The sequence below is a fragment of the Aethalodelphis obliquidens genome, unplaced genomic scaffold (assembly GCF_003676395.1).
Source record: "Aethalodelphis obliquidens isolate GAN/ISIS:26980383/991018 unplaced genomic scaffold, ASM367639v1 scaffold18, whole genome shotgun sequence".
NCBI lineage: Eukaryota > Metazoa > Chordata > Mammalia > Artiodactyla > Delphinidae > Aethalodelphis > Aethalodelphis obliquidens.
The window spans coordinates 980,688-1,007,865 of NW_020837962.1; the positions used below are offsets into that span (position 1 = coordinate 980,688).

General features: G+C 45.1%; 1 protein-coding gene across 7 annotated transcripts in view; it reads left to right on the forward strand.

Annotated features, from left to right (window-relative positions):
- MARF1 (meiosis regulator and mRNA stability factor 1) overlaps nucleotides 1–25,999 on the forward strand; it is a 40,466-nt gene extending 14,467 nt beyond the window's left edge. For 4 of the 7 annotated variants that reach the window (XM_027117301.1, XM_027117307.1, XM_027117305.1 and 1 more), the window contains 17 exons: nucleotides 647–839; nucleotides 1,556–1,734; nucleotides 3,203–3,283; nucleotides 5,852–6,088; nucleotides 6,214–6,333; nucleotides 7,038–7,216; nucleotides 8,516–8,736; nucleotides 9,495–9,637; nucleotides 10,190–10,323; nucleotides 11,430–11,632; nucleotides 12,310–12,537; nucleotides 15,955–16,185; nucleotides 18,474–18,686; nucleotides 19,881–19,941; nucleotides 20,025–20,150; nucleotides 21,523–21,693; nucleotides 23,402–25,999. In XM_027117301.1, coding sequence (XP_026973102.1) covers nucleotides 647–839; nucleotides 1,556–1,734; nucleotides 3,203–3,283; nucleotides 5,852–6,088; nucleotides 6,214–6,333; nucleotides 7,038–7,216; nucleotides 8,516–8,736; nucleotides 9,495–9,637; nucleotides 10,190–10,323; nucleotides 11,430–11,632; nucleotides 12,310–12,537; nucleotides 15,955–16,185; nucleotides 18,474–18,686; nucleotides 19,881–19,941; nucleotides 20,025–20,150; nucleotides 21,523–21,693; nucleotides 23,402–23,646 — 2,965 coding nt within the window. In that variant the 3' untranslated portion in view covers nucleotides 23,647–25,999. The remainder of the gene's footprint in view (nucleotides 1–646; nucleotides 840–1,555; nucleotides 1,735–3,202; nucleotides 3,284–5,851; nucleotides 6,089–6,213; nucleotides 6,334–7,037; nucleotides 7,217–8,515; nucleotides 8,737–9,494; nucleotides 9,638–10,189; nucleotides 10,324–11,429; nucleotides 11,633–12,309; nucleotides 12,538–15,954; nucleotides 16,186–18,473; nucleotides 18,687–19,880; nucleotides 19,942–20,024; nucleotides 20,151–21,522; nucleotides 21,694–23,401) is intronic. The other 3 variants (XM_027117302.1, XM_027117303.1, XM_027117304.1) reach the window with 3 other exon arrangements.
- The last annotated feature ends 1,179 nt before the right edge of the window (nucleotides 26,000–27,178 follow it).

The window sequence follows — 27,178 nt, forward strand, 5'->3', positions numbered from 1 at the left end:
ACACACACACACACACACACACACACACACACACACACACACACACAAAATCTGGCTTTTTCAGAGCCAGGGGGAGATAAATGATTTACATGGATATCGCAAGCTAATTTCCTAAGAAGAAATGCTCAGTGTCCTAAGAATAAATGCACAAAGTGGAAAACTAATTCATTAGGCCTGCCTGTAATTTCTGCCGTTAGCTTTAAATAATCCAATAAAAGGATATTGAGTATTTTTTTTTTTGTGGTACGGGGGCCTCTCACTGCTGTGGCCTCTCCCGTTGCGGAGCACAGGCTCCAGACGCGCAGGCTCAGCGGCCATGGCTCACGGGCCTAGCCGCTCCGTGGCATGTGGGATCTTCCCAGACCGGGGCATGAACCCGTGTCCCCTGCATTGGCAGGCGGACTCTTAACCACTGTGCCACCAGGGAAGCCCGATATTGAGTAATTTATTTGCTGTTAATAAGGTAGTCAACAGGTCGTATTTTTGACAATGAGTCTAAATCAGTGCATGTTTAAGATAAAAAAAAAATTGAAAATCAAATTGTATTGCGGGAAGCTGTTTTTATATAGCTTCAAACAAAATCTAAATGGCATAAGCTGAATAAATAGAATAACAGTTTTTAAAAATAACCTATGTATGTTTTAAGCAGGAGTATGTCTCCAAACCTCTTAAACAGAGCATCCCCGCTTGCTTTCAACGCTGCAAATTCGAGCGTTGGTGCCGACTGCCCAGACCCATTTGCAAATGGTGCTGATATCCAGATCAGCAACCTAGACTACAGATTGTCCCGGAAGGAGCTGCAGCAGCTCATGCAGGAAGCGTTTTCTAGACACGGCAAGGTAACCTTTTCACTCTTGTTCTTGCCTTTGTTTTACCCCTTGCTGGCATTCAAGTTGAGTGCACTTAACTCAACACATGTAACTACAGGCAGAGTGTAAGTGTCACTCAACGAGTTTGAACACCTTCCTTTTTCCTCTGGCCTGCTCATGGTGGTGCTGTGTATTCTGTTTTTAGGATACAGCCCAAGAGAGCAAGAAGCCTGGCATAGAAGCACTCGTGGTCATGGGCAGGGATTTCAGTGGCTCTTCGGGAAATAAAACACTGATGGGTTTTAGTTAGCTCTGGCTGCTAAAATATGGAAATAGGGTTCTAAAATGATATTGGCTGTTTTTGTTAATGTCTTACGGTATCTGATTCAGTTTTTAGGTGCAATTTGCTAAAAATGCACCTTTTACTGAAACTTAAGATGGCTATGCCCCAGGTTTTGGCAGGGTCTGGAGAAGACGCAAAAGACTCCTTACATGTGTTGGCCCCTAAGCCTGCCTTGGAGAGCATTGTGTGCCAGAGCACAAGGCAGGCTAGGCTGACGTTACATCCCTGAAGGTCACCCATCCTAGCTCACTTAGGTTCTGGTCAGCGGAAGTGCACAGTTCAGACAGGTTCCCTCACGGCAGCACTGAAGCCCACAAACCAGTTGCCTAGTGAGTCACCTTCAGTTTTAAGAGGACAGGGTTCTGGGTAGATCAGCATTCTGTTTTCCTTTTTACTGCTGCAGGTGAAGAATGTTGAGCTCAGCCCCCACACAGATTATCAGCTCAAAGCTGTTGTTCAGATGGAAAACTTACAAGAAGCAATCAGTGCGGTGAATAGCCTCCACAGATACAAGATTGGCAGCAAGAAGATCCTGGTCTCACTTGCCACGGGAGCCGCTAATAAATCACTCTCTTTACTGAGGTAAAGAACAAACAAGCCGTTTATTTCAGGAAATAACATTTTGGCCCAAAAACAATTTTAGAAATAATAAAAATAGATTTTATCCCATTCCCAACCCTCTTGTGATGATCACATATGCAATAAATGCTTTTTCTCCCTTGATAGAGTTAGAAATAAGGTAGAAGTTAGAAATAAGCTAGCTAGAATAGTTTACCCTTGTTCAAGTCATTAATCAAAGATGAAGTACAGCTTAAACTTGGCAGGCACTTAGGAGTAAAATAATATGCCACATATCTAGAACAGGTTCTAAAAATAGTAGGCCTCTACAATAAAAGTTTATAAGCCTAGAAAGTCTGAAATATTACCTTCCAATCTTAGTAGAAGGTGGATTTGTCTATAACACGTAGATCTACAAAGCTGTAAGCTCTCAACTTGCAGATATATCTTTAACGTCACATAGACACCCAGCCCCGTAAGCCTGCATTACGACTAGACTAATCTTAGGAATCTAGTGATGGTTTTATTCATAATATGCTTTTGACACACAGCACCCTGTAAGTTTAAGGTGTACAGACAGTATAATGATTTGTGCACCAGGAACTAACATACTGTTTATAGGTCAATTATACTTCAAAAAACAAGCCAACAGACTCATAGAAAAAGAGATCAGATTTGTGGTTACTAGAGGTGGGGTATGGGGGAAGGAGGAATTGGATGAAGGCAGTCAAGAGGTACAAATTTCCAGTTATAAGATAACTAAGCACTAGGGGAGTGATGTACAACATGATTAATATAATGAACACTGCTGTGTGTTACGTATGAAAGTTGTTAAGAGAGTAAATCCTAAGAGTTTTCATCACAAGGAAAATAATTCTTTTATTTTGTGTCTATATGAGATGATGGACGTTCACTTACTGTGATGATCATTTCATAACATACACAAGTCAAACTTCACCATCATTAAGTTATTTTTTAATTTCCTAGAATAAAGATAATACTCATTAAATATAATTTTAAAATTTCAGAAACATAAAAGAAGCAGGAGACAAAAAAATCATCCATAATCCTATGGCTTAAAGCCAGTCACTCTTAACCAGTGTATTCAGTTGTGTATCTTCAACTGTGGGGATTCCTCGCCCATCTGTCTGTTAGAACTGCGCTGTGGCAGGAGACAGTCAAGCTCTTGTGCCCTTTGCTCTGAATTAATAAAGTGTCTCAGTAGTCAGTGTCTTTCTGATAAACAGGTGTGCAAAGCCCTATGCTTGAGTCTGATAAAAATCCCAGTATATGTGACTAAATATTGTTTAATTGCCTTGTTCCTGAAGTCCGTTCTTTAAGTTTTTCTGGAAGATCAACTGAGATATAAATGGGTATGTTTATTTTGCATACACATGATGGTAATCAATTTTATGAACTCTGTTTTTAAAATACAACTTGGAACGGAGAGGAAGTCGTCTGTTCTCTAATGGACTAAACTTTTTTCTTGCAGTGCAGAAACGATGTCCATTCTTCAGGATGCTCCTGCCTGTTGTCTGCCTCTTTTTAAATTTACAGATATTTATGAAAAAAAGTAAGTAAGGGTTACTTTTTTCATTGATCCAGCCAGTACTGATGGGTGACTTCCATGCATAAAACTGGTAGCAACTCTTAAGGAACTAGCAGAGGAAATAAGACCAAGACAGTGGTGTTCAGATTGAAATTCCAGTTTTAACACACATTTGAAGAACGTCTTTCATTTTTAGCAAATTTAGACCTCAGTCCCCAAAGCTGTACTTTCATCTTTTCCACTTGGCTGATGAGTTTTGTTATTCATTGTGTGAACATTTTCAAGCACCTTCTAGACTGTAAGCTCCAGGACAGCAGGCACTGTGTCTGACCTAGCACCATGTCTTCAATGCCCAGTGCTCAGTAGACGCTCAGCAAGTACTAGTGGAACGAAAGGCTCTGTGGAGGGTGCAGAGCTGGAAAGACAGCCCTTGTCTTTGGGGCTGTTATGTCTGGAAGGGAAAAGACACTCGCCATATATTGTATAGAACAAAGAAAACTATCATTACAAAGGAGGAGTAGGAAGGAGAAAAGGCCTTGAGGTTACAGAGGGTGGAAGGAACCAGGAGCTTGGCCATTATCCCGTGGATAGTGGGAGCCACTGAAGTATCGGAGGAAGGAGGGGAGGGGAGAGGTGTGGTGGTGGGAAGACTTCAGGCAGTGGTGGTGTTTGAGCTGGAGTGAATGGGGAAGGGAGAGAGACACGGGGGAGTGTGTGCACCAGTCCCGGCTCTGAGTAGACGCTGTCGGAACAGAGGGAACTAGACACCACAGAAGTTTCAAATGTCAGTGAAATTGGACTTAGTAACTAGTTTTATGTAGCAGGCAAGGTAAAAAGTAGAGGTCAGTTTGATTCTGAGTTTTCTGCCCTAGGTCACAGGGAGGAAGTTTGTATGGTTAAACTGGAAATAGGGAAGAAATAAAGAAAGCTTGTTTAGGAGTTACAGTGCGTTTTTTTTTAATTCATTTATTTAATTTTGGCTGTGTTGGGTCTTCGTTGCTGTGCGAGGGCTTTCTCTAGTTGCAGTGAGCGGGGCTACTCTTCATTGCAGTGCACGGGCTTCTCATTGAGGTGACTGCCCTTGTTGCAGAGCATGGGCTCTGGGCACGTGGGCTTCAGTAGTTGTGGCATGTGGACTCTAGAGCGCAGGCTTAGTAGTTGTGGCGCACGGGCTTAGTTGCTCCATGGCATGTGGGATCTTCCTGGACCAGGGCTCGAACCCATGTCCCTTGCATTGGCAGGTGGATTCTTAACCACTGTGCCACCAGGGAAGCCCTACAATGAGTTTTTGATCTTGGCTTTGGGCATATGAGTTTTAGGGGGCTATTGGAATATCTGGGCAGAGAGTTCAGGTGGTCTTCTGCACATTTGGAGTCCCTCAGGAAAGAAGTCAGCTCTGAAGATACGGCAGTTATTTGCCTAAAGATGATCTTGAAAGACCTGGGAGCAGATGAACTTAGAGGAGAGGGAGAACTAGAGAAAGGGCAGAACTGGGTGGAATGCAACCAGGGACAGGAAGCCGGTGAGAACCCAGAGGCCAGAGTGTTATCAGGAGGGAGTGGATGGCCTGAGAACATGGTGTGAGGTTTGGGGTGGAGGAGGAGGAGGCCACTGGTGACTTGAGAGCCAACTCTGAAGAGTCCTGTGGAGACAATCCTGGAGGGAAGGGGATGGCAGACTGGATGGTGAAACAGCAGAGGCAACTCCTGAGAGACCAGCTGTTTCCATTATAGGGAAGACGCGAGAGCTCCAGACTGAGTGAAAGCACAGAGAAGACTGGACATAAGTGGAGTGGGGCAGTGTAGGGGGTGGGGGCTGGAATTTGAGACTGGTGTTGGTCATGGGGCGATCTGAGCGTGTAGGCAGGGCACTGGGAAGAGACCATTGGAGCAGCTAACATTTAATGAGCACTTACTCTGTGCTAAGCTGTCTCCATACATGCCACATTTAATTCTCACGTCAGCCCTGTGAGGTAGGGATTGTCACCCCATTTTACAGATGGGAAAACTGAGGCCTAGATTGGTTATATAACTTGACCAAGGTCACATAGGTTGAGTCAGAATTTGAACTCAAATCTGTCTTCAGATCCTGTGCCTTTAAGCTCCAAGTATGAAAGACACAAGTCAGGGTGGTGACTGGGGAGTCCAGTCTAGTGTAGGTCGGGGGCTGAAGCATAGGGTTAGCTGAAAAGGGGTATACCTCTTCTGGGGAGAGGAGCAGAGATGGTGAGAAGTATTACAGAGGGATTTGGAAGTGAAGGGGAGGCCAAGGTGAAATGGGTCATGGCTGATAGTTTTCCATCTCAGCAAATTAGGTGAGGCATTTACAGAGACTTGTGGGGTCGGAGGCTAGGTACCAAATGATATATATAATCACTATAATGGGCAATGGGCCAGGGATGACTGGAAGGGAGTGCCAAGCATCACTGGTTTGATGGTGAATAAATTTATAGTAGAATTATCCCAGTTTTACTTTTCAAAGAGACAGGGGAACCATTCTTGGTTATAGAGCTTTATCTAAACAGGTCAGGAATTTCTGTACAAAGAAAAACGTTCTCTTTAAGTCAGCATCTCTCTCTTTCCTTGCTTTTAGGTTTGGACACAGGTTGAATGTGTCAGATTTGTATAAACTAACAGACACAGTCGCAATCCGTGAACAAGGAAATGGCAGACTGGTGTGTCTCTTACCCAGCAGTCAGGCCCGCCAGAGCCCCTTGGGGTCTTCCCAGTCACATGACGGCTCCTCAACAAACTGCAGCCCAATTATATTTGAAGAGTTAGAATATCACGAGCCTGTCTGCAGGCAGCACTGTCCCAATAAGGATTTCAGGTAGATTGCCCGTTTCCCTTGAGAAGTAATCCTTTTGTAAAAGGTCGTGGAGCATCTGTTAGAATTACCTTGGGAACGTCTTAGACCACTGAGAAATGTCATCTGTTTTGTTCTCTTTTCGGCAGTGAACATGAATTTGATCCAGACTCTTACAAGATTCCTTTTGTGATTCTCTCGCTGAAGACGTTCGCGCCCCAGGTTCATAGTCTTCTGCAGACACACGAGGGCACCGTGCCTTTATTAAGGTGACCGTGTCAAAGCCATTGTGACACCTTAGTCTTCCTCTTTATAGAAAGTCCGCCACCTGCCTGCACCTCTCCCCAAGCACGCACTGTACCAGGCTTCAGCCTGACGTTTTTAGGTACCACTTATAGTCGAAGTGTATCTGAAATGGGATCCATTCACTCGATATTTCAACAAGAAATTGTGTTTGTGCTGAATTTTAGAAACATCAGCATGAATAGGGCAGATTCTTCTCCACAGAGAAAAGATTATTAGAAGTGCTCTGCACAAGTACTGCGAGAGAGTGCACGGTCTCAAATAGTTGTAGATTTCAACGTTTGTAGGAGAAAAGTATTCAGAAGTCCTTTCAGCCACACCATGGGCCACGTGGTAGGCTTAATAGAGGGGCCAACACAGAACCAAGTTGCCTTAAAACCACCGAACTGATATGTTAGAGGAGGTTGAACTTGCAACCCTGTTGCCTTATTTTTAACCCCCTCTGCTAGAAAATTGCCCAGGAATTTTTGATACCATCAGAATGCATCAAAGAGAGAAATGCCACAGTGATTGCCTCTCTAGGACCTTAATTTAACTTTGAAACCCAGATCATGGGCATCTTAACAGAAATTATTTATTAATGGATGTGTTAAAATAAAGGCAGGCGTCTGTTTGGCAAGTGCTTTGCTTTTCCATTATTTTAATTAACCTGTTTCTCCCCCAACTTCAGTTTTCCAGATTGTTATGCCGCAGAGTTTGGTGAACTAGAAGTAGTGCAGGAAAACCGAGGAGGGGGTGTTCCCTTGGAACACCTCATCACCTGCGTGCCAGGTGTGAACATCGCCACTGCACAGAATGGCATCAAAGTAGTTAAGTGGATTCACAACAAGCCCCCGCCTCCAAACACAGGTAGGTTTCAGGTATTTGGTCCAGGCTGTTGGCTTTTCTCTTAAAGAGCAGCACTGTTTGCCTGTCATAAAACACCGTGGGTGTCTCCTTTGATCTTTTTAAAACTCCAGAGTGCTAAAGGTTTGGCAGAGCTAGACTTTTGGAAAGTACCAGCATAAATTATTAAAAAATTTAAAATCCAAATTCCATAGTTACAAGTCTCTCTAGTTATCTAAAGGTTTTTTGTAAAGGTTTTTTGGCTTGCCCTTTAAAAATAGTTTTAGCTATTTGAAGGAAATATCTCTGAGTATTTACTTTGGAAATTTATTTTGATCAAAATTTATGACTTTGATCAATGTGAAAATAGATTTAACTCTAAATGTAAGGGACTGGGATATTTGAACCGAGATTTGGATGAGTTTCTGAGCTCTGGCACCCCCTGAGTTGCAGGTGTCTAATCCTGCTACCTGTGCACAGCACTGTGAATTGTTGCCTTCATATCTACTCTCACTTCTCTTTGGCCCCCAACACTTCCTCCTTTTCTCCTCATCCTCTTCTCCTCCCACCTCCCCCTTCCCTGTAGGAAGAAAGGTAAGGATAACAAGCGAGCTCTGTTTGTACCAAAGCTTCTTCCTACCTTTCCCCTCAGGCCTACACCCTCCCCATCCTGTCTTGTTATGCTGCTCCCTCCTTTCCCCTGTGTCATTAGCCCACTATCCCCTTATAAAGGTTTCCATCTGATTATTTACACTTGTATAAATAAAATAATTAAAACTTCTTAATTAGATGAACATTCAAGATAATTGCAAAAACCTGTTTCTTAGTTTTATCTCATGCTAGTTTTACATCACTGCTTTCCATAGTTTCCTAGACAACATTTGCAGCCCCTCTCTGGGTTAATTAGGCCCTTCTGGGCTACCTGCATGATGACCATTTATAACTTTGTTTCTATGGGAAAGTATGTTAGTGACCAAGTTACAAATTGATCCTTGACATACAACCAGTTTATAAGCTGGAAACTACCTGTGTATCTGCACTTCCCTTTTAAGTTCACACAATGGTGAACCATGCTTTGCTTTGGCAACTTGACTTCGAGAAGTAGTGGGGAAGCATTTGCCAGCCTGTAAAGAAGTTGGGCTAGCCTGTTGGTTATAGAGGACCTGGGTTTAGCAGCTGAGAAGTAAAGCGACTGTCTGGTCTTGTGTGCTCGGTCATTATTGAGTTCAAGCATGGGAATGCAAGGTTAGTTACTTTTCTTTCATCGGCTGCAGTCATGCTTTATCTCTTGTGCGTGTTCCTTTTTTTTCCCCCCATATTTAGATCCTTGGCTTCTTCGTTCTAAAAGTCCTGTGGGTAACCCCCAGCTGATCCAGTTCAGTAGAGAAGTGATCGATTTACTGAAGAGCCAGCCATCCTGTGTCATACCGATTAGTAATTTCATCCCATCTTACCACCATCATTTTGCAAAGCAATGCCGGGTATCAGACTATGGATATTCCAAGCTGATCGAATTGTTAGAAGCAGTGCCTCATGTGTTGCAGGTAAGGAGTGCTAAGAGCTTATTTGTTTAACAGTGGAAATGTTCCTCCGTGGCTTTGGCTATCTCCACCAAAGAAACAGGGTAGCTGGTAACTTAATCCCTAAGAAGTCAGCTCAGAGCAAACATCCTGTAAAAACTTCCTTTATACACATGTTTTATACACGATGTGGCTTCTCAGTTTTTCAGAAAGCTGTGAGTTTCCAAAGGAACTCCCTAAGTGCACCGAGGAGTACTTTCCTTCTCATCTCTATAGACTGCCCTCCTTCCTCCTAGCAGAGTCCTCTCCAGAATTGTTCCCTGTTACACAGGAGCTGCTGTAACGCGGGCTTACCTTTCTTATGAAGGAGTTCAAGACCAGTTACTGGGCTGGAGCCTGACAGTGCTTCCTAAGGAGTCTTTGCCTGTTAACTTAAGGTGTTATAATAGCTTCCCACTTGTAAAAATGGCCTGCAAAACTTGAGCTGTCTTTTAAAGACAAAATTAGTTGCCCAGGCTGATAACATACTTTTTATTTCTGTATTCATGACTATTTAGGAAAGAGTGTGCAAGGAAAAAAGGGTCCCAGGCACGTGAGCAGTTGTTCATTCTGACACCTACGTTTTGTTGCTCTGTGTGTTTCAAAATGCAGATATCATACGTAAAAGGATTTGTTCTCTGAGAGTGGTAACAGAGAGAGAGAGAGAGAGAGCACCATCAAAAAGAAAGTCAGAATCTGCCAGGGTCTCATGAGTATAAATAACCAAAGTGTTTGGTTTGCAGATTCTTGGAATGGGCTCCAAACGCTTGCTGACCCTTACCCACAGGGCCCAGGTGAAGCGCTTTACTCAGGATTTACTAAAACTACTCAAATCCCAAGCCAGCAAACAAGTCATTGTGAGAGAATTCACGCAGGCTTATCATTGGTGAGTTGATGAGAAGGGAAAAAAATGAAAGCAAATTTTATTTTTAGTTTCTGCTTTATGACAAAGTGAATCAGCTATACATATACATATATCCCCATATCTCCTCCTTATTTTTGTCTCCCTCCCTATCCCACCCCTCTAGGTGGTCACAAAGCACTGAGCTGATCTCCCTGTGCTATGCGGCTGCTTCCCACTAGCTATCTGTTTTACATTTGGTAGTGTATATATGTCCATGCCACTCTCTCACTTTGTCCCAGCTTACCCTTCCCCCTCCCCGTATCCTCAAGTCCATTCTCTAGTAGGTCTGTGTCTTTTTTCCCATCTTGCCCCTAGGTTCTTCATGACCATTATTAGTTTTTTTTGGACTCCATATATATGTGTTAGCATATGGTATTTGTTTTAAAAATGATAGCAAATATTTTAAAACACTTGTTCTCCCAAATTTAAAATAATCATCTAACTTCTCCATTTAGCATTCTTTTGGAAAACTTATAAATTATTTTAGCAAATGCTACTTCTCATTCTTCATCCATTTCCATGGTTAAAACCTAGGTGTTTCTCAAAGGACTGGGATGTCACCGAATATGGTGTTTGTGAGTTGATTGATATCGTATCAGAGATTCCAGACACAACCATCTGCTTGTCCCAACAAGATAATGAAATGGTGATTTGTATCCCCAAAAGAGGTATGTGACTTAAATTTGCTGAAAGAAAGTTGTCTGTCTCAGTGGTCATTTTAACATGGAATCATACAAGGGATGCACTTTCCCACTCCTTCTCTGTGATTCCTGAAGATTCCATGGAAAGTGCAGCATGAAAACTGCTCTGCCAGGCAGTGGATCCTAGCGTCCTCAGAGTGGGGAAGCCACTTGTCAAGAAGAAAACCAGGCTATTTTTTCAGAATTCACTCTAAGGGGAAAATAGGGCGTAACGAGCACTTTCTGAAAATGTCTCCTTCAGCCTGTCTCTGGCTGTTTATGCTGTAATTATCCACTTGAGTCAGTTACCGTGGCTGTTGCTTGTCTCTTCTTTTTAACTCTGAGATAACACACTTGAGAAGGAAAGAAGACTCAAATGGATGTTTCATCTTCCACGTTTTAGTAGTTCCAGTTGAGGTCTGGGGTGGGAACTAGGACAGAAAAATTAAATCTACACACAGTCGTGTTCTCCCGCTCTTATCAGTCAGTGGGTCTTAAAATGTGCTCTTGCAGAACACTGATGTCCATGAAATCATAGTATTCCAAAGCTAAAATGACTAATGCCAGTCTTTTCATAATTCTAATTTAAAATTTAATAGAAACAGAAATCTAAGTTTAAACTTTTCTCTCCTGTGTTTTTGTTAAACTTTTGGTGCCTGATACTCTTTGCTGCTAGCAATTTTAATGAAGATCAGATGAATAAACAAAGCATGTTAATATCCAGAAGTGTGGTTTAGTAAAATAATTTCTAGATTACTTTTTTAAGTACAGAGACATGTATGTGTGTCATGTTCATATATGTGGAGTGGGTGTGGGGAGGTGGAGGGGCTAGAGAAATTATTTCTAGTTTGTAAGCTGAAATTATATAGGTGTGTATTTGTGCGTATGTGTATCATGACTTCCTGGTGTTCTGCCCTTGATTGAATTTGAAAACCATCTGGAAAGAGAAGAGTGTGTTTGTTTTAGGTTGTGTGTGTTTGGAAGGCAGAGATGGTATCTCTTGTAACCAGTGCATAGGACTAACTACACTAATAATGTTAAGCACAAATGGATAGAAGAAGATTGTGGTTTATGGGTTTTTTTTTTTTTTAAAGAACGTACCCAGGATGAAATAGAAAGGACAAAACAGTTCTCCAAGGATGTTGTAGATTTGCTGCGACACCAACCCCATTTCCGGATGCCCTTTAATAAATTTATCCCCTCTTACCATCACCACTTTGGCCGGCAGTGCAAACTCGCATACTATGGGTTTACCAAACTACTCGAACTTTTTGAAGCCATACCTGATATTTTACAAGTAAGTGAAGAAATTCTAATTATATCTTTCAGAAAAATATAAGGGGGAATTAAAAAAAAATTTTTTCAGACCTGTTTGCCTGGGCAGTAGGGAGTTATGAAATAGGATGAAAATTTGAAATACTTCAGTCAGAGAAGCTGTGTTGTTGGCTTCTTAGTATTTTTAGGTAAATGTGGTTTTTCCTTCAATAAAGAAATCATTCTTCAGGTTAGTTTTAGGTTATCTGTTGAGAAAAGGATTACATAGTTTGTTTCATAAACTGAATCTTCTCTCATGAGCCCCGTGTTTTTCAGATCTCTTCTGTTGGAGGTGGGCATGAGTGCACGAGGTGATGCAAATGCTTGGCTGTTAAGTCATCGCTAAGTTAAACCAGATTTCTGTTGTTGATTTTTATTACTATTACCATCTTTGACCCCTGCAGTGCTTAAAAATTTTTTGTGTGTGTGGTAAAATACCTACCTGCCCATTTTTAAGTGTACAGTTCAGCAGTGTTAAATATGTTCATATTGTTGGGCAGCTAATTTCCAGAACTTCCTAATCTTGCAAAACTGAAATTTGACATCCCTTAAAGAACACTGAAGTGCTTCTTAGTTCCTAATTGTATATATTTTATGCCATTTAATCCCGTGAACAGTCATAACTGGTTCTCCCTTTCCTCCTCCTGTGTGTTTTCCAAGGTATTGGAATGTGGAGAAGAAAAAATCCTTACTTTGACAGAGGTCGAACGGTTCAAAGCTCTAGCTGCCCAGTTTGTTAAACTCCTTCGGTCCCAAAAAGATAACTGCCTTATGATGACAGATCTGCTTACAGAATATGCTAAGACTTTTGGTTACACATTTCGTCTCCAAGACTACGATGTCAGTTCAGTTTCGGCTCTAACACAGAAACTCTGCCATGTTGTAAAGGTAACATTTTTTTTTTTTCCACGTAGTAAGACTTGCAGTGGCATAATCCTCATTGGGATGTTTGTGTGTGATTTAGCATTTCTGTATTTACACCTTGCACTGCTTACTGTTGTTTCACAACTTGTGTTTTTAATACATTTTTGGGTAATAGGAGATGACTTGGGTTTGGCAGTTTAGATTTTTGGTCTTGCTTTTGTGTGTCTTTCAGTGGCCTCGCCAAAATAATGTCTTTGTGAACGTTTGCGAAGTCGCCAGTTTATCCCAGGGTGTTTATTCTTGGGTGTCTCAGTCTCAGTCCTGCTGACCTGAAGTTGGATCCTTGTACACAGATCTTTGTCTCCGAAGTTTTGGGGAGACTGAAATCACAGCTCTCCTTTCCGGATTCTGACTCACTTATGGAGTAGGTTTAGGAGCAGGCTGGGGCTCAGAGTTGCCTTGGTTGCTGGAGAGGCCGGACTGGAGAGGGTGACTGCCTCTTCTTCCCCAGCCTGTGCTGAACTGACCCTTGCAGTCCTGGGCAGCGCAGCTGAACAGTGTGCAGGCTGCGTCCACCACAGGACCAAGAAAACTCACTACAAGGAGGAAGAAGTGGAAGGAAAATGTACGAAGTGGTGGCATCGCCAGTCACAGGTCTGGAAGGAGTCTGTTTCTATGCTGGGCAGTTAGAGGAGGAGGACCCTTCGTGGGAGGCAGGGATGCAGAGGCCGGAGAGCAGGAAGAACACTAGGAGTGGGGAACGTCCAAGGCCAAGGACGAGGAGCGGTCGGCAGCACCAGGTGCTACTGAGAGGGCAGGTGAGACAGGACTTAGTGACCGCAGGGCCAAGCTGAGTGCAGGTACGTGGTGCTGCCGGCCGGAGCAGGATCGGCGCCAGTGATACGGGACCGCAGCCGCACTGAGTGGGCTGAGAAACGAGGAGACGGCGGGGGCAAGACATTGGCAGCTGGTGACTAGACAGCTGTTCGGTTTGTTTGCTTGTGAAGGAGAAGAGCAGGAGACTGCGGGTCTGAGCCAGCGAGTGCTCGCTGGCTGTTCTTTCCAGTCGGGGAGCCTGGGCGTGTCTGAGAGCTGCGGAGAAGGCTCTCTTTGAGAGAGATTGATACACAAAGGCCAGAAAGGGTGGTGGGGTGAGGGTCCTGAGGGAGCCAGAGGCGTGGGAATTGGCATTCAGTGGAAGGAGGGACAGCTCTGACGTTAGTATTTTGACAAAAGGGAAGTGGGTAGGGTGGAGGCGGATGTAGGGGAGTTTGATGTGTGTCACCAGGAAAAGAGGGAATTACCTTCCCAGAGCTGTTCCTCTGTCAAGTACAAGGTGAGAGCAACTGCTTAGAGAGAGGGAGAGAGAGACGGGATTCCAGACTGAAGAGCTGAGAAGGTCTGAATTGTCAGTGGTGAGCAGGAGAGGGGCCTGATCAGGGAGGCCGTAGGGGTGCTGGGAGCGTGGAGCTCCCCGGGGCTGAGTGCACGTAGGTTTCCTGTGGAGACAGTGGAGATGTGGCTGCTTGGGTACAGACTCAGGGAAAGCAGAGCGTTGGGTTCAAGGTGGGGTTTTGCCAGATGGGTGCAATGAAAAGACATAGGGAAAAGGAGTGTAGCTAAGAGTATTGACAGGAATGTTCATGAATTAATGGCCTATCAGTGCCAAGATGGATAAAAGAGGAAAGTGAAGAAAAGAGAGGGCTCGTGAATCGGGAGGAAGTAGGAGTCCATGCTGGCAAAGTTGAAGAAACATAAGAATTGAGCGTTCGGATCGCCTTCTTGTCTCCAACCCTGGCATCTGCTTCAGGCAGGACGTGTGGGAGGTTCGAATGAGTGATTCTGGAAGTGGGCCGTGACAAGGTCCCCAGTGTGGCCTGGGGTGGGGTCTGGAGTGGAACTGAGTAGAAGAGAATGTCATTGGAGATGAGAACTTAGAGGAGCTGAAGGCCCTGGTGTGGGACAGGCCCCCTGGATGTTCATTTGCTCAGGGTGATGGCAGTTGGAGGGCTTCGGTGGATCGGAAGACTAAGCCATGACCGCCGACTGTGATGAATAAGGGCCGATGACCGGGACGTTCGGATGTGAGCATTAAAGTGGGAAAAGATGGGAGCGGCTCCAGCTTGCTACCCTGGTTGCACATTGCGTGCGGTCTCCCGGGGAGCTTCTGGGAAATACTGAGGCCTCTGTGATTCTTATAGAATGAGGCCAGGTGTGCTCTGAGCCTCAGAGCACAGATAAGCTCGTGAGGTGATTCTAATGTGTAGCCTGGGTCGAGAATCAAGAGATGTATCTAAGTAGCATCAAGCAGGTTTTTATTTTTTCTTCTTAATAATAGTCTGGGCATCTAAGAAGATGACGCGGACTCCCCTGGGCTTGTATCTGTTGATTGATTAAACCCCAGGTCTGTGAGGAAATCCGTAGTGTGAATCTTCACAGATCAATAACCACGATGAGTGGAGTCAGGGTTGACCCACCAGCCTCCTGCCCTGGCTCTGGGTGGGCGTCGGCTCCAAAGACAAACTGGTACTGAGCTGGCTCCTCAAATGCCACCCACCCTCTGCCTCCAAGGGTCCAAAGCCCCTGAGCTTGACCTGTGGTCCTGGCTGGAAATCAGATAAAGGGGAAAACAGCCGTGATAGTGAGCAGTGGTTCACCTGCCCAGGCCTGAGCAACCTGTGTCCTGAAGCTCTGCCTGTTTTCACTCCCACGATGGCTCACTTCACAGACACGGCCCCCCTCCCACCCACACCATGCCCAAGGCCTGCAGGTCTCAGCCACCAAAGTTTGTTTCTTCACATGCTTCACATGTTGTTTGGTCCCCAAATGATAAGCTGTGTCTCTTTCACAAGGTTTCCCTCCCAATGCACTTAATCAGTTAAACCCTTTATCTCCTTGAGAATCTGAAAAAAATCGAGAAGTAGACATATAGTCAGACATGAAATACCAGCTTTTTTTCAAGTGCTTATGGGTTATAAGAATGCGGCTTGCCCTTGGACAGAGGAGGCCTTGTGTCTAGCCCCTGGGACACACACGTGGGGCAAGTCGACTGCAGAGCAGCTCTGTGGAGGGTCGCCTGCAATCTAACCATCTCCTGCTTTCGGAGAACACCAACCCTTAATTCACAGGCTTGGGCCAATGGATGTCAGCTGGCTGGTCTTATCTCCTTCTCTTGGGAGAGCAGTGGTGTTGATGGAAGTTTCTGGTTATGGACCAGCAGGGAGGGAGGGAGAGAATGACTTCTGCTGCAGTTGCTCTGAAGTGTTGATCTGGGGTCCCAAAGAAGCTACAGCAAACCCACTCACTTTACTTCAGTTTAAGAGAAAAACTTAGAGATTTTCCTCTTTTGGTCTCGTTTGCCAAAGTGAAACTAGATGAACCAGGTATGACCCAGGCTGTCTCTCTTGAGTTCTGAAAAGTTTGCATTCTTGTTCTTCCCAGGTTGCTGATATGGAATCTGGCAAACAGATTCAGCTGATCAACCGCAAGTCTCTGCGTGCTCTCACTGCCCAACTGCTGGTATTGCTGATGTCTTGGGAGGGAACTGCCCATCTTTCTGTTGATGAGCTCAAGAGACACTATGAAACCACCCACAGTACTCCTCTCAACCCCTGTGAATATGGGTTCATGACTTTGACCGAACTTCTGAAGAGTCTGCCTTACTTAGTTGAGGTATGAATGGTAATGGTTCTGGAACCACCATAATGAAAACTGTCGTATTGGGTATTTATAGATCACTAAATGGTCTAGATTAGACTGATTGGTCATTTTATAGACAGACAGAGGCATTGGCAGGTGCAGGCACCCTGCCCAAACAAGTGACAAGCCAGGATGAAAGCCCTGGCCTCCAGATTCTTAGACTGGGGTGCCTTTTTCCTGTACCAGGCTAGATTCTGCTGCTGTTACCTCTTTCTGAAGGAGATCGCTTATGTGGTGGTCTGTCAGTCAGATGCAGGGCAGAAAGGAAGGTTGACTGGCTGGTCACCAGGTGGCCTTTCAAGAATCACAGTTCGGGGGGACTTTCCTGGTAGTGCAGTGGTTAAGAATCCACCTGCCAATGCAGGGGACATGGGTTTGATCCCTGGTCTGGGAAGATCCCACATGCCGCGGAGCAAATAAGCCCATGCGCCACGACTACCGAGCCCACACGCCTAGAGCCCATGCTCCGCAACAAGAGAAGCCCGCGCACCACCACGAAGAGTAGCCCTGGCTCGCCGCAACTAGAAAAAGCCCGTGCTCAGGAACGAAGACCCAACGCAGCCGCCATAAATAAATAGATAAATAGATAAATAAATAAATCTTAAAAAAAAAAAAAGAATTGCAGTTCGGGAATTCCCTGGCAGTCCAGTGGTTGGGACTCCATGCTTCCACTGCAGGGGGCCCAGGTTCGATCCTTGGTCAGGGAACTAGGATCCCACAAGCCGCGTGGTGCAGTTTAAAAAAAAAAAAGGATGATACTTCAAGATTAGAAGAATAGTAAGAGAATACTGTGTGCAATTGTGGGACAACAAATATAAAAACCTAGAGGAAATAGGTAAGATCCTGAGGAAAAAAGTTAAATTGACTCCAGATTTTTAAGAAGTTAAAAATTAGACCAATTAACACAAAAAAGACTGAACGTTATTGAAATTTTACCACTGACAAAAGGCACAAGGACCAGATGGTTAAGAACTGGGTTTTAACTCACCTAAAAAATAACTCCAACTTTTTAAAAACCACTTCTAGATCACTTGGGAAAAAAAAAAAAGATGGGAAGCACACCACTTCTTTTATGAAGCCAAAGTAACTTTAATACCAGTCCTCCAAAAGAAAATGATTCTAAATAGAATATTAACTAAATAAATCCCGCAATGTAAGAAAACAATGATTATACCATTGTTATCATATAACCACGTGACCAATAATTAAATAATTTTAAAACTCTCTCCTTGGCCAAACAGTCTCCCCTGAGCCACTTTCTAGACTACACTTTGTCTTTGGGCCCTGCCCTTATCCTTGATGGGCCCACATGGCCCAGTTTTAGAGAGAATCTCCTACCCTTGGTATCTGATCACCCTGGCTTACCTTCTGCAAGAATCCTGTTAGGTCAGTTTAACAAGAATTCCCCCTACCCTGGATGTCCCTCTCCCCAGCCCCCCTTGGCTATAAGTCCTCACTTTTCCTTGTATCTGAAAAGGACACCTACACTTATACCCTGTTGCAATAGTCCTGAAGAAAATCTGTTTTTTCCACTTTAACTACTATCCAGCTCTGGTTTTCTTTCACAATATCAAATCGAACATTTTCTAAACTCTGTTAATTATATATTATATGAACACTAGTTCTAGGCAATATTAGTGGATGTTCTAGGCAATATTAGTGGATGTTCTAGGCAATATTAGTGGATGTTCCTGGACCAAAGGCTTTCCATGGCCAGCTAAGGCTGGGAAAGATCTGTTCTCTAGGAGATCTCAGTGAGGGCATGTTAGACTGAAAGGCTTATGGTAAACAGATTTGCTTACTTGAGGACAAAAGGTTTTTGTGGGGTTTTTTCCCTTTATTGCTTTTGTTGTTGTTAAGAATAGTGATGTTGTTGTCCTGCATCACGGTGTTCCGTGGGGAGATGACGTTTAGTGGCTTCGGTCCCCACTGTCTTGGTGCCCCTTTGTCCACCTAGGGGTTTGCCTTCTCTCTTCACTGCCTCCTTTCGTTTGAGATCTCAGTTTACCAGTTTCCTTCCTTTCTGACACACTATTTCGTTAGACCTCTGCTGCCTTACACCTACAAATAGAACCCGAGTTGGCTCAAGGCTATAGGCTTCTCTTGGAGGAGATCCTTGAATCAATCTCTCCTCCTTCCTGGCTTTTTGCACGTTTTCAAGTTGACTTGGCATCTTTTCACTCTCTGAGAGACCCTCACTTCTAGGATGCAGGACCAGTCACTCTGGAAGTTTTTAATGCTGCTGTTTTCTCCTGGACCAGGTTTTTACTAATGATAAGACAGAGGAGTGTGTGAAGCTCACAAGTCTGTATTTGTTTGCCAAGAACGTGCGGTCTTTGCTTCATACTTACCACTACCAGCAGCTTTTCCTTCATGAATTTTCCATGGCCTATACCAAGTATGTCGGAGAAACACTGCAACCCAAGACGTATGGCTACAGTAGTGTTGAGGAGCTCTTGGGAGCGATCCCACAGGTGGGTATTTTCTCAGTTTCTTGGAGGGTGTCCTCCTGGAGAGCCACAGGCTCACTCTCGGACAGAATAATGAAACTGCAGCATTTTGAACTGATCCTTTCAAAACATACATACCGTTGGAGAAAAATGAATGATTTTAGCATTTCTCCTTCATTCTGCAAACCTTCATTAAATTCCTAGGTGCGAGGTGGGTCAGTCCCAGACGCTGCCCTCAGAAAGGTATGGGGTAATGGAGAGTCAAGACATCTGAGCAGGTGACAGTGTGGTCAGTGCAGCCGTCGGTGGGCACTGAGGAGGACAGGTGCGGGGGATCCCAGAGCAGAGTCCTCACGATGTGTAGAAGTTAATCAACCATGTGACAAAGAGGGGAGAGGGCAGACAGTGTAAGCAGATGCAGAGCAGTGAGAAGTAGTGTGGGGCTCCCGAGCTGGAGCCTCTCAGCGAAATAAGAGCTCAGTTATGGAGGCCAAGACTGGAGAGAGGGGAGGAGCCTCGGGGCTGCTGTAGGAAGCGCCATGGGGCTGCTGTCCATGGTAGAGTTGAGAGAACCAGGAGGAGAGGAGGAGCCTGGCAAGGAGCCTGCCACTGCGGAGGCCCAGGTGAGCGCTACGCTGGGCTTGAGCCTGAGTGAAGGAAGTAGGAAGAGACACGAGGGTAGGACAGCTTGGGAGCCGAGATGAGGGACTTGGTGTCAGATGCACATGGGGGGCTCTGGGAGCCAAGGGCCACTGCTGCCTCTCTCTTGGTGGAGGTGGGGGCAGCGTTATTAGGTCGGGGCCCTTGTTTTATGGTCAGGGTAATGAGCTTAGCTTGAGGGGCGTGGGAGAGCCATTAATTCTTTTAAGGTGCATTTAGTATCTGGAAAAAATGGTAAGAGCTCCCACATGAGAACTAGCTTCATTTATATACCAGCTCTGGTGTTTGGGAGGTGGTGTTTTTAAAGAGCCATAAAGAGTACTTTTTAAGCTGAGTCTCACAACTTCTAAGACTACAGCTTTATAAGCGGCATGTTTCTGTCAGCCTCTGTTGCTTTAAAACAAAGTGTAGAAGATTTTTTCTTGGCGTTAATTTGGTCTTTAAGTCCTAGTATGTTTAAGTATGTTACCAAACACAGTAGGTCACACTCTTCCTGAATTTTAGGGCTTATTTCCCCTCCTTTTCCACTGCTTAACCAGTAGTATGTCTTGTGTGCAGGTGGTCTGGATAAAAGGACATGGTCATAAGAGAATTGTAGTGTTAAAAAATGACATGAAAAGTAAGTAAGCCCCATCCCCTCCCCCTTCAGAAGCCGCAGTTCTCGCCCTGATCCCCCTTTGATGGGTGCTCTTTGTCTTCCAGGTCGTGTGAGTTCACTTGGTCTCCCCTCTGCCAGTCATGAAGCCCGGCCCTCAGCTACCGAGCGCATCCTGGAGGTGCCCGAATCTCACACAGCCTTGGAACTCAAACTCGGAGCAGGTGGTGACGGTAAGAGAGGAAAAACAAAGCAAAGCTGGTGAAATTTTCAGGAAATGGCTTGGGGTGGAGCTGGGGTGGTTTGAGGGGGAAGAACGACGCTGGGTCATTTTCATTCGTTAAAGGTAAGTATTCATGCATTTTCCAAAGGAGTCTGGTGTTTGGTTAAGAACAGAGAAAAACTGGCCTGCATTTGATGGCTGACCGGTTAATGTTCTTGAAGGATGTCGGCAGCCCCCATAATGACAATAAGCCAGCATAATTCAGATGTTAAAGGAAAAAGATTCTGACAGTTATTAGAATACTTCAAGATGATTGCAATGGAGTCAACTCTGCTGCCCTTGGAGAGAGAGATGGAGCTTAGCTATGAATGTGACAAGGACAAGTGGGGGCTTATAGTCAAGGAGCAGAGCAAGGGGGTCGGTGGCTGAGAAACTACCAAGAGGAGACATCAAGGTAGGGGGACTCCTGCCGACCTAAGAGGATTCTTGTTAAAGGCAGGCCAAGGACTTAGACATCAAAGGTTGGGGGTGGGGTGGGATGAGGAACTTGATCAGATATCAAAAGGCTGGGGGATTTTTGCTAAACTGACTTCTCAAGATTCTTGTCAAGACTGGACATGGCAAGGACACGAGACACAGAAGACCAAGGTCAAGGTCTGGTGGAGAAGAGGGCTTGGAGGAGCCTGACTCCTGACTAAAGTTGGGTTAGGGAGAGTCTTTGTCACAGGACATTCCTGGGAAAGACTTGATAGTAATGCATTAGTATTACTCAGAACAACATCGAGTCATCCCGATTTTATGTGGAATCTTCTGTGTACTAGATAGAAATCAACTCGCTCGAATTTTGAGTCCATTGCTAGATATAAGAATTTTATGTTCTTAAGACTCTGCAAGTTGTTAAATAGTTACAAGTGCTACTGTGCTCTCTGTTTATAGGATAATCAGCTATGTAGCATTTTACATTTTTACAAAGCACCTTAATGTAGCTCATCCTCTCAAGCTGTCAGCACAGCCTTCAGCAGTAGTTACCTCCATCCTACAAATGAAGGACTGAAATTCCGGGAGGTTAAGTAGCTTACCCAAGAGCACTCAGCGAGGAAGTGACAGAACTGGGACCCAAGTCTTCTAATTCGGACCTTTTGCTCACTTAACTGCTTTCTATGGGTTTTTAAATTTTTCTCAGCGTTTTTTAATTGCCCCTTTGTTCCTAAGAACACAAATCGGGAGATCCTGGCTGTGGCATCTCACCTACCGAGTGACCCAGACCTTTCTGTTAATGGCTTTTTTTTAAACCTTGAGTACTTCCTGACCTTAAGGAGAAGGCAGGCTTCAGGCACAGGCCGCGCAGTCCTGAGCGGAGCCCCGCTTGCCGTCTCCCCCAGAGCCCTGTCCGGTGGAGCAGGAGCTCCTCCGCCTGACCAGCGACTCCCCTGTGGACCTCTTGTGCGCGCCTGTCCCGTCGTGCCTGCCGTCCCCTCAGCTGAGACCGGATCCCGTCATCCTCCAGTCTGCTGACCTCATTCAGTTTGAGGAGCGCCCTCAGGAGCCTTCTGGTAGGAGGCCCTGTGTCACTGTGGGGTTTTCTCTGTGGATTTAATTAAACAGTAAACCCTTAATGCCAAGATGTTCACTGTTTGATGGGAGTGGGGAGAGACTCTACCTTTCCAGGCACAAATATACCTGTGAGGATTATTCAGGACCCCCTTTTCCTATCAGGGTTCCTGCTCACAGCCCGAGGTGGCTGAGGGAGCAGCAAGCACGGGAACGATGGTAGTCTTGAGGGGTGCCGCAGCTGCGCTGGGGGTGGGGACCCCACGGGAGAGCGTGCAGGGGCTTCCTGGGCTGTGCTCCCCACCTTTGGAAAGTGCAGCAACTCCAGCGGCAACCCCCGCCTGTCACCAGACATACACATCACCCCCGGTCTGGCCCAGGGTTGAACGACTCCAGAGGGTACTGGGGCTCCGTGGGACTGTGAATAGGGGAGGGAGGGCACCTGTGTCTCGCGCCCCAGCTTGTGCCACAGCTAGAGATGGCATGGGCTGCAGGCTGCTCGGCTAGGAAGAGGCAGAGCCAGGATTGGAGCCCCAGGCCTCTTGTCTTTCTGTCGTGTCCCTGGCCTCCTGAGAGGCCGGCCCACCTGCTCTGTCGAGGTCCTTCCCTTGTCGTCTCCTCTGTTGGGATGGTCCTTCCCCGCTTTGCTGACACTGCCGTCCAGGAGATGACCCTGCTGACCACAGGCCTCGGTCTTCTTAGCAGCCTTTGGCACCTTTGGCACCGTCACCCAGTGAAAGAGCTGAGGCTGTTTATCTGGAAGATAGTCAGTGAGGAGACGTATACCTACCTGGCTGTGGAGCTGGACCTGGGCTGTGGCGATGGCGGGGGTGGTTCCCCTAGAAGCATAGACTTGGTGGGAAATTGACGTTAGCTCTTCTGTGGGTGTAGCCTTGGTGTGTTTAGTGTACTGAGTTCAACCATCCCTGTGTGTCGGGGAGATAAATAACCTGAGCGGTCCTGGCAGTTCTGTCCGTTATTCTCCCCAGCGAGTCAGCCTGAGAGCTGAGCTGAGGTTCTGCCTCCCTGCCGTCACCCTCAGCCTCTGTGTTCCTTTGGTGCGGGAGCCCCTTGCACATGCAGTGGCAGTCCAAGGTATAAGGACACATCACTTCCAAGCAGTGTCTCCGTACCTACAGCAGGCTAGTTACTTGTGGCTCAGCCAGAGAAAGAGCAGCCTGTGCACGCTCTGGGAAAAGTGGCTGCTTCACTTCCTGGATTTTTGAGGGTACTTCTGACTCTGTGCAGTTCTCCCCTTATCTCTGCTTGCCCTGCTCCCCACTCCCCCTCCCCAGCCCCACCTTGGGTGCACGAAGAGCACAGTACTCTGTCAGTGGAATAGGCCAGGGCCCCCTGGTACCAAGGCCCCTCCTGGTCTGAAGGTCTTTAGGTCACATGTGGCTTATGGGTCCTTAACTACCTGACAGAGAATGAATGGGCAGAGAAAGTGGAAAAAAATGTTAAACCACTGTGCATTGATTTGTAGCCAAAAACGAAGGTCTCTGAAGTTTTGTAATTCAAGGGAGACCTGAGATGAAGTTTATAAATGTTTGACTTATGTGACACATAATACTGGCCACAGAGCTAATAAGTAAATTATGGCATAGGTGTGACATTTGGGGATTATTTTTTTGAGAAATGAGGAAAACTGAAAACGAACACTTTTTGTAGGTCCTAGAACTGAATGTGTTTGCTTTCCTGTATTTACAGAAATTATGGTTTTAAACCAAGAAGAGAAAATGGAAATTCCAATACCAATGAAGAACGAAAACCTGCCCTCTGATTCCAGCTCATCTGGCATCTCAGCAGCTGTCCCAGTGCCTCCCTGCCTCTCCACGGAAACCCCAGAGTCGCTGCTCAGCAAGGACCCTGTGGAAAGCCCAGCCAAAAAGCAACCCAAAAATAGAGTAAAATTGGCAGCCAACTTTTCCTTTGCACCTATAACCAAGCTTTGAGTCTCGTTTTGAACATAGAATTAGGATGGGAAAGCACTGTCTGATTCTGCACACAAAAGTGGGTTCAAAAAAACCTTTTCTGTTTTAATGAAGACCCCCTAGAAACCAGTTACTTCATCTTTAGACATATTCCATAATGTTTTGTTTCTCTTACATTGACACAGCTTTGAGCTGAATTTTTTCTTTCAGTTTTTCCCCCACTTATTTGGAAAAAAAAAAATTCTGTCATTTGTTAAAGAATCCTTAATATATTTTAACAAATTTTTGTTAGTTACTATGAAGTGTAATGGTGTTCTGTAAGAAGACAGCAGTGAGAACTCAGCAAGGAGGAAGTGGTTTTACTTCCATCAAGCCATGTCAGTGGTAAAATCTTACATGTAGCATAATATAGTCTCTAAGCCTTTGCTTACTGATGTTTTCAGACAGTATTAATCAAATGCATGAGGTGTCTTTGAAGCAAAGCCCGTTCTGTGATCCTGTGCAATCACAACACTGAAGGAGAATGGTGGGCGAGGCAGGAAGAATGTATTTTCTGGTTGGATGTGAAGGCTCCTGGCTTCCCTGTGACTTGTAAGCGTGCCTTGTTTTTTATTTAACTATGTCTGTAGTTGACAAATGTGGCTTCATCACAGATTTTTAAAAATGTTTCCACTTTGGGGTTCCATTTAGGAGCTTTCTAGAAAGTCAAGGATGTTTTAAGCTTCCCTTTTATGTTAAGTTCCAGTTTGATATGGGTTAGGTTAAGGAAAAGGAGATGGTCTTGGTGTCATGAATTTAAAGTCAGCATTTGAATTCCAACACACATTATTGTGTGTCGAGAGGCAATGTTGGGAAGAGAGTCTGATTTTCTAAAATATGCATCAAATGCATAAATTACAAATCAGAGCTGAGGAGGGAGGTGCTTTAACAGGAACGGTATCAATGCTCTTTCCACTAGGAAGAGACAGAAATTCTATCTATACATAGGAAGGCCAAGGTTGATCAACTTAACCTTGTATTCATAATTTTAAAGCTGGTTTTGGTAGCTGGGAAGCTTTGTGTGTGAGTATTTGTGTCTGTTAACTCAGTGTCTTTTAATAGTGTCTGCTTTTACTCTGTTACTTCTTGCTGTTGGAAGCATGTTTGGGTTTTTTTGTGGTGTCTGATGTTGGCATTTGGGAAAAGCCAGCTTTTGAGGGAGCACTGCCCTGTGGAATGACCTTCGCCTTGAGGTGGCTGAGGCATCCGGTGACAGGCAGCCTCTTACGCCTCCTGGAGAAACCTGACATTTACAATGGGTTGTATTTGTTGGGCAAAAAGGCGGATTCGTTCATAGAGCAGAAAAAACCTGTAGGCATAAGGTCTTCCACTAGTTAGATGGTTTCTTTTGGGGAAATGATTATATTTTGTAACTTCTAGAAAGCCAGAAAATGGGCTCTGATTTCATAGCCAGCATTTTGATAAAATGCCACAAAATAAGGGCTATTGAGAGATTTTTACAAGTAAGATTTTTTGTTCCCCAAATCTTTTAAATGAAGCCAGTGATTCCCAGTTCTCAGCACATGGCCCCAACCAAGATGGAACGGCCCTGGGAAAGCCTTCTAGGCATCATGGCACTCTTGAGTCCTCCCAAAGGCATTTCCTCTACCGACACAGTGTGACAGGAAGTAAAATGCAAAGGTGCACTTTTTTGTAAGAAGCTTTTAAACAGTGTGACAAAGTTGGTGTTGAGAACATCAGTGGCCTTATTCTGAGATTTCATAAGGCTGAGTTTGCACACGTGGACTTTAGTTTTGCTCGAAGGTAAAGAATGTGGACTTTAAAGATGTAAGAGGCACCATTACAAGTCACTAGGGACAGCCTCAAAGAGCAGCTTCTTTGGGCAACAGACAAAGAAGAGACTGGAGTTGTGCGCTGTGGTGTGGGTGTGGTTGAATTGTTCACTGGAGTCACCTGTCAGCCTGGGACGCGTGTGTGACTCCAACAATCGCTGTTTGAAGGTGTGAGAATACAGCGAAGCTCGTTGTGTTCGTAATGTACTCCACAATGGCCAGTCCAATTGCTATCTATTTTTTTTTAATCTAGAGGTTTAATTGAATGATGTGACAGAATGATGTATGAGAATTAAGACAACGAAATTCTTTATTTCTGGGTGGAAAGATGTACCAGATTAGATTTATCTGTTTAAAAAAAGACAAAAGTTATCATCAAAACCCCCTTTCCCATCTTGCACTGTTTGTTTTGGATTGAGCTTGGGGGAAGAGATGTTTTTCTTAACTGTCTACTTTGTTTGAACACTTTTTCTGTGGTTCAAGTGCTGTTTTGTGTGTTGGGACCAAACAGTTGTCAATAAACTTTAAAAGCAAGCATCAAATTTGAGTTTTGCAAGTGAGTGTTTTGTTTGTTTGAGGTGGGGGATTGTATACCAGTCCAGTTGTGTCAGCTTCTCATCCCTTCTGAGAATCTCTGAGATGGAAAACAAATTGGTCTGTCGTCTTAGAGCCTCTTTAAATTTGGCATCTGGCCCTGGCAGGTGACTGGACTATTGGCCCTTCGTGGTCAGGACCCTCCAGGGTTTCCAGCCTCGCTCCAGCTCATAATTGTTTGGGGAAAATACAATAATCACAAATACCCTCCAGTTATAAAACTTGGGATAATTCCTAGGAACTCTCTCCCTGGGAAAGAAATCCATTTTGCAGGCCACCTTGGTTTTTGTCACTGCCAAGCGTGCTTTTTGAATAGCCTATTTGAAAGAGACTTCTTTCACAGATTCCATTGTGAAGCCCTTTTCCTGAGACCACTGTTACTCCCCACCCACTCTCCACTCCCGTCTCAGGATTTTGAAAGGACCCAGAAGAGACTTGAATGTTTGGGTAAACTGCTTCTTGATGAAGTGCAGTTTTTTTAAAGTTCAACATTAAAAGTCTCTTAAAAACCTCTGGCAGTCCTTTCAAAACACCTTTCACGGTAGCCAGTTTTTGCCAGGAAACTTGAGCAGCCACTGTGCCCCTTTAGAGGGGGCAAGGGAATTTGGAAGGTCTAGACTGCACGTTGAAACAGGGCGTCACATTTATCTTTGTGCAATTCCCATCCGGTCTGGAGATGGCAGCCTAGCAGACGTGGTCAGAGTGAAAGCAGACCTGTCCACACAGAGGAGATGGATATGACCTTCTAGGACCTGACTTCAGATGTGCAGTTGACCTGTGTGTTCCCTTTACCATGAGGAGCCTCGTGCTTTGGGACTTAGCTTCTCTGGTTTCTAGCTGCTTCATATGGGCAGAGTCCGAGTCCTCAGAAGCACCCCTGTCCCTCCTGCAGCAGGGACCTGCTCTAGTCCCCGTTCGCGGGTGGGGACAGGTCACATATTGGCTCTAGGGCTGGGGAGGAGCAGGAATCCTGGCTCTGCCCCATAAACCAGCAGTCAGCAAGGTCTCCGTCACTGCTTTGCCTGACCTCACGCCCTCCTGCATGGCTATACTGCAGGCTCGTACCGTCGCTGGCCAATCTCCCAGCTGCTAACGTGATTCTACAGCATCAGCCTGGTCTAACTAAT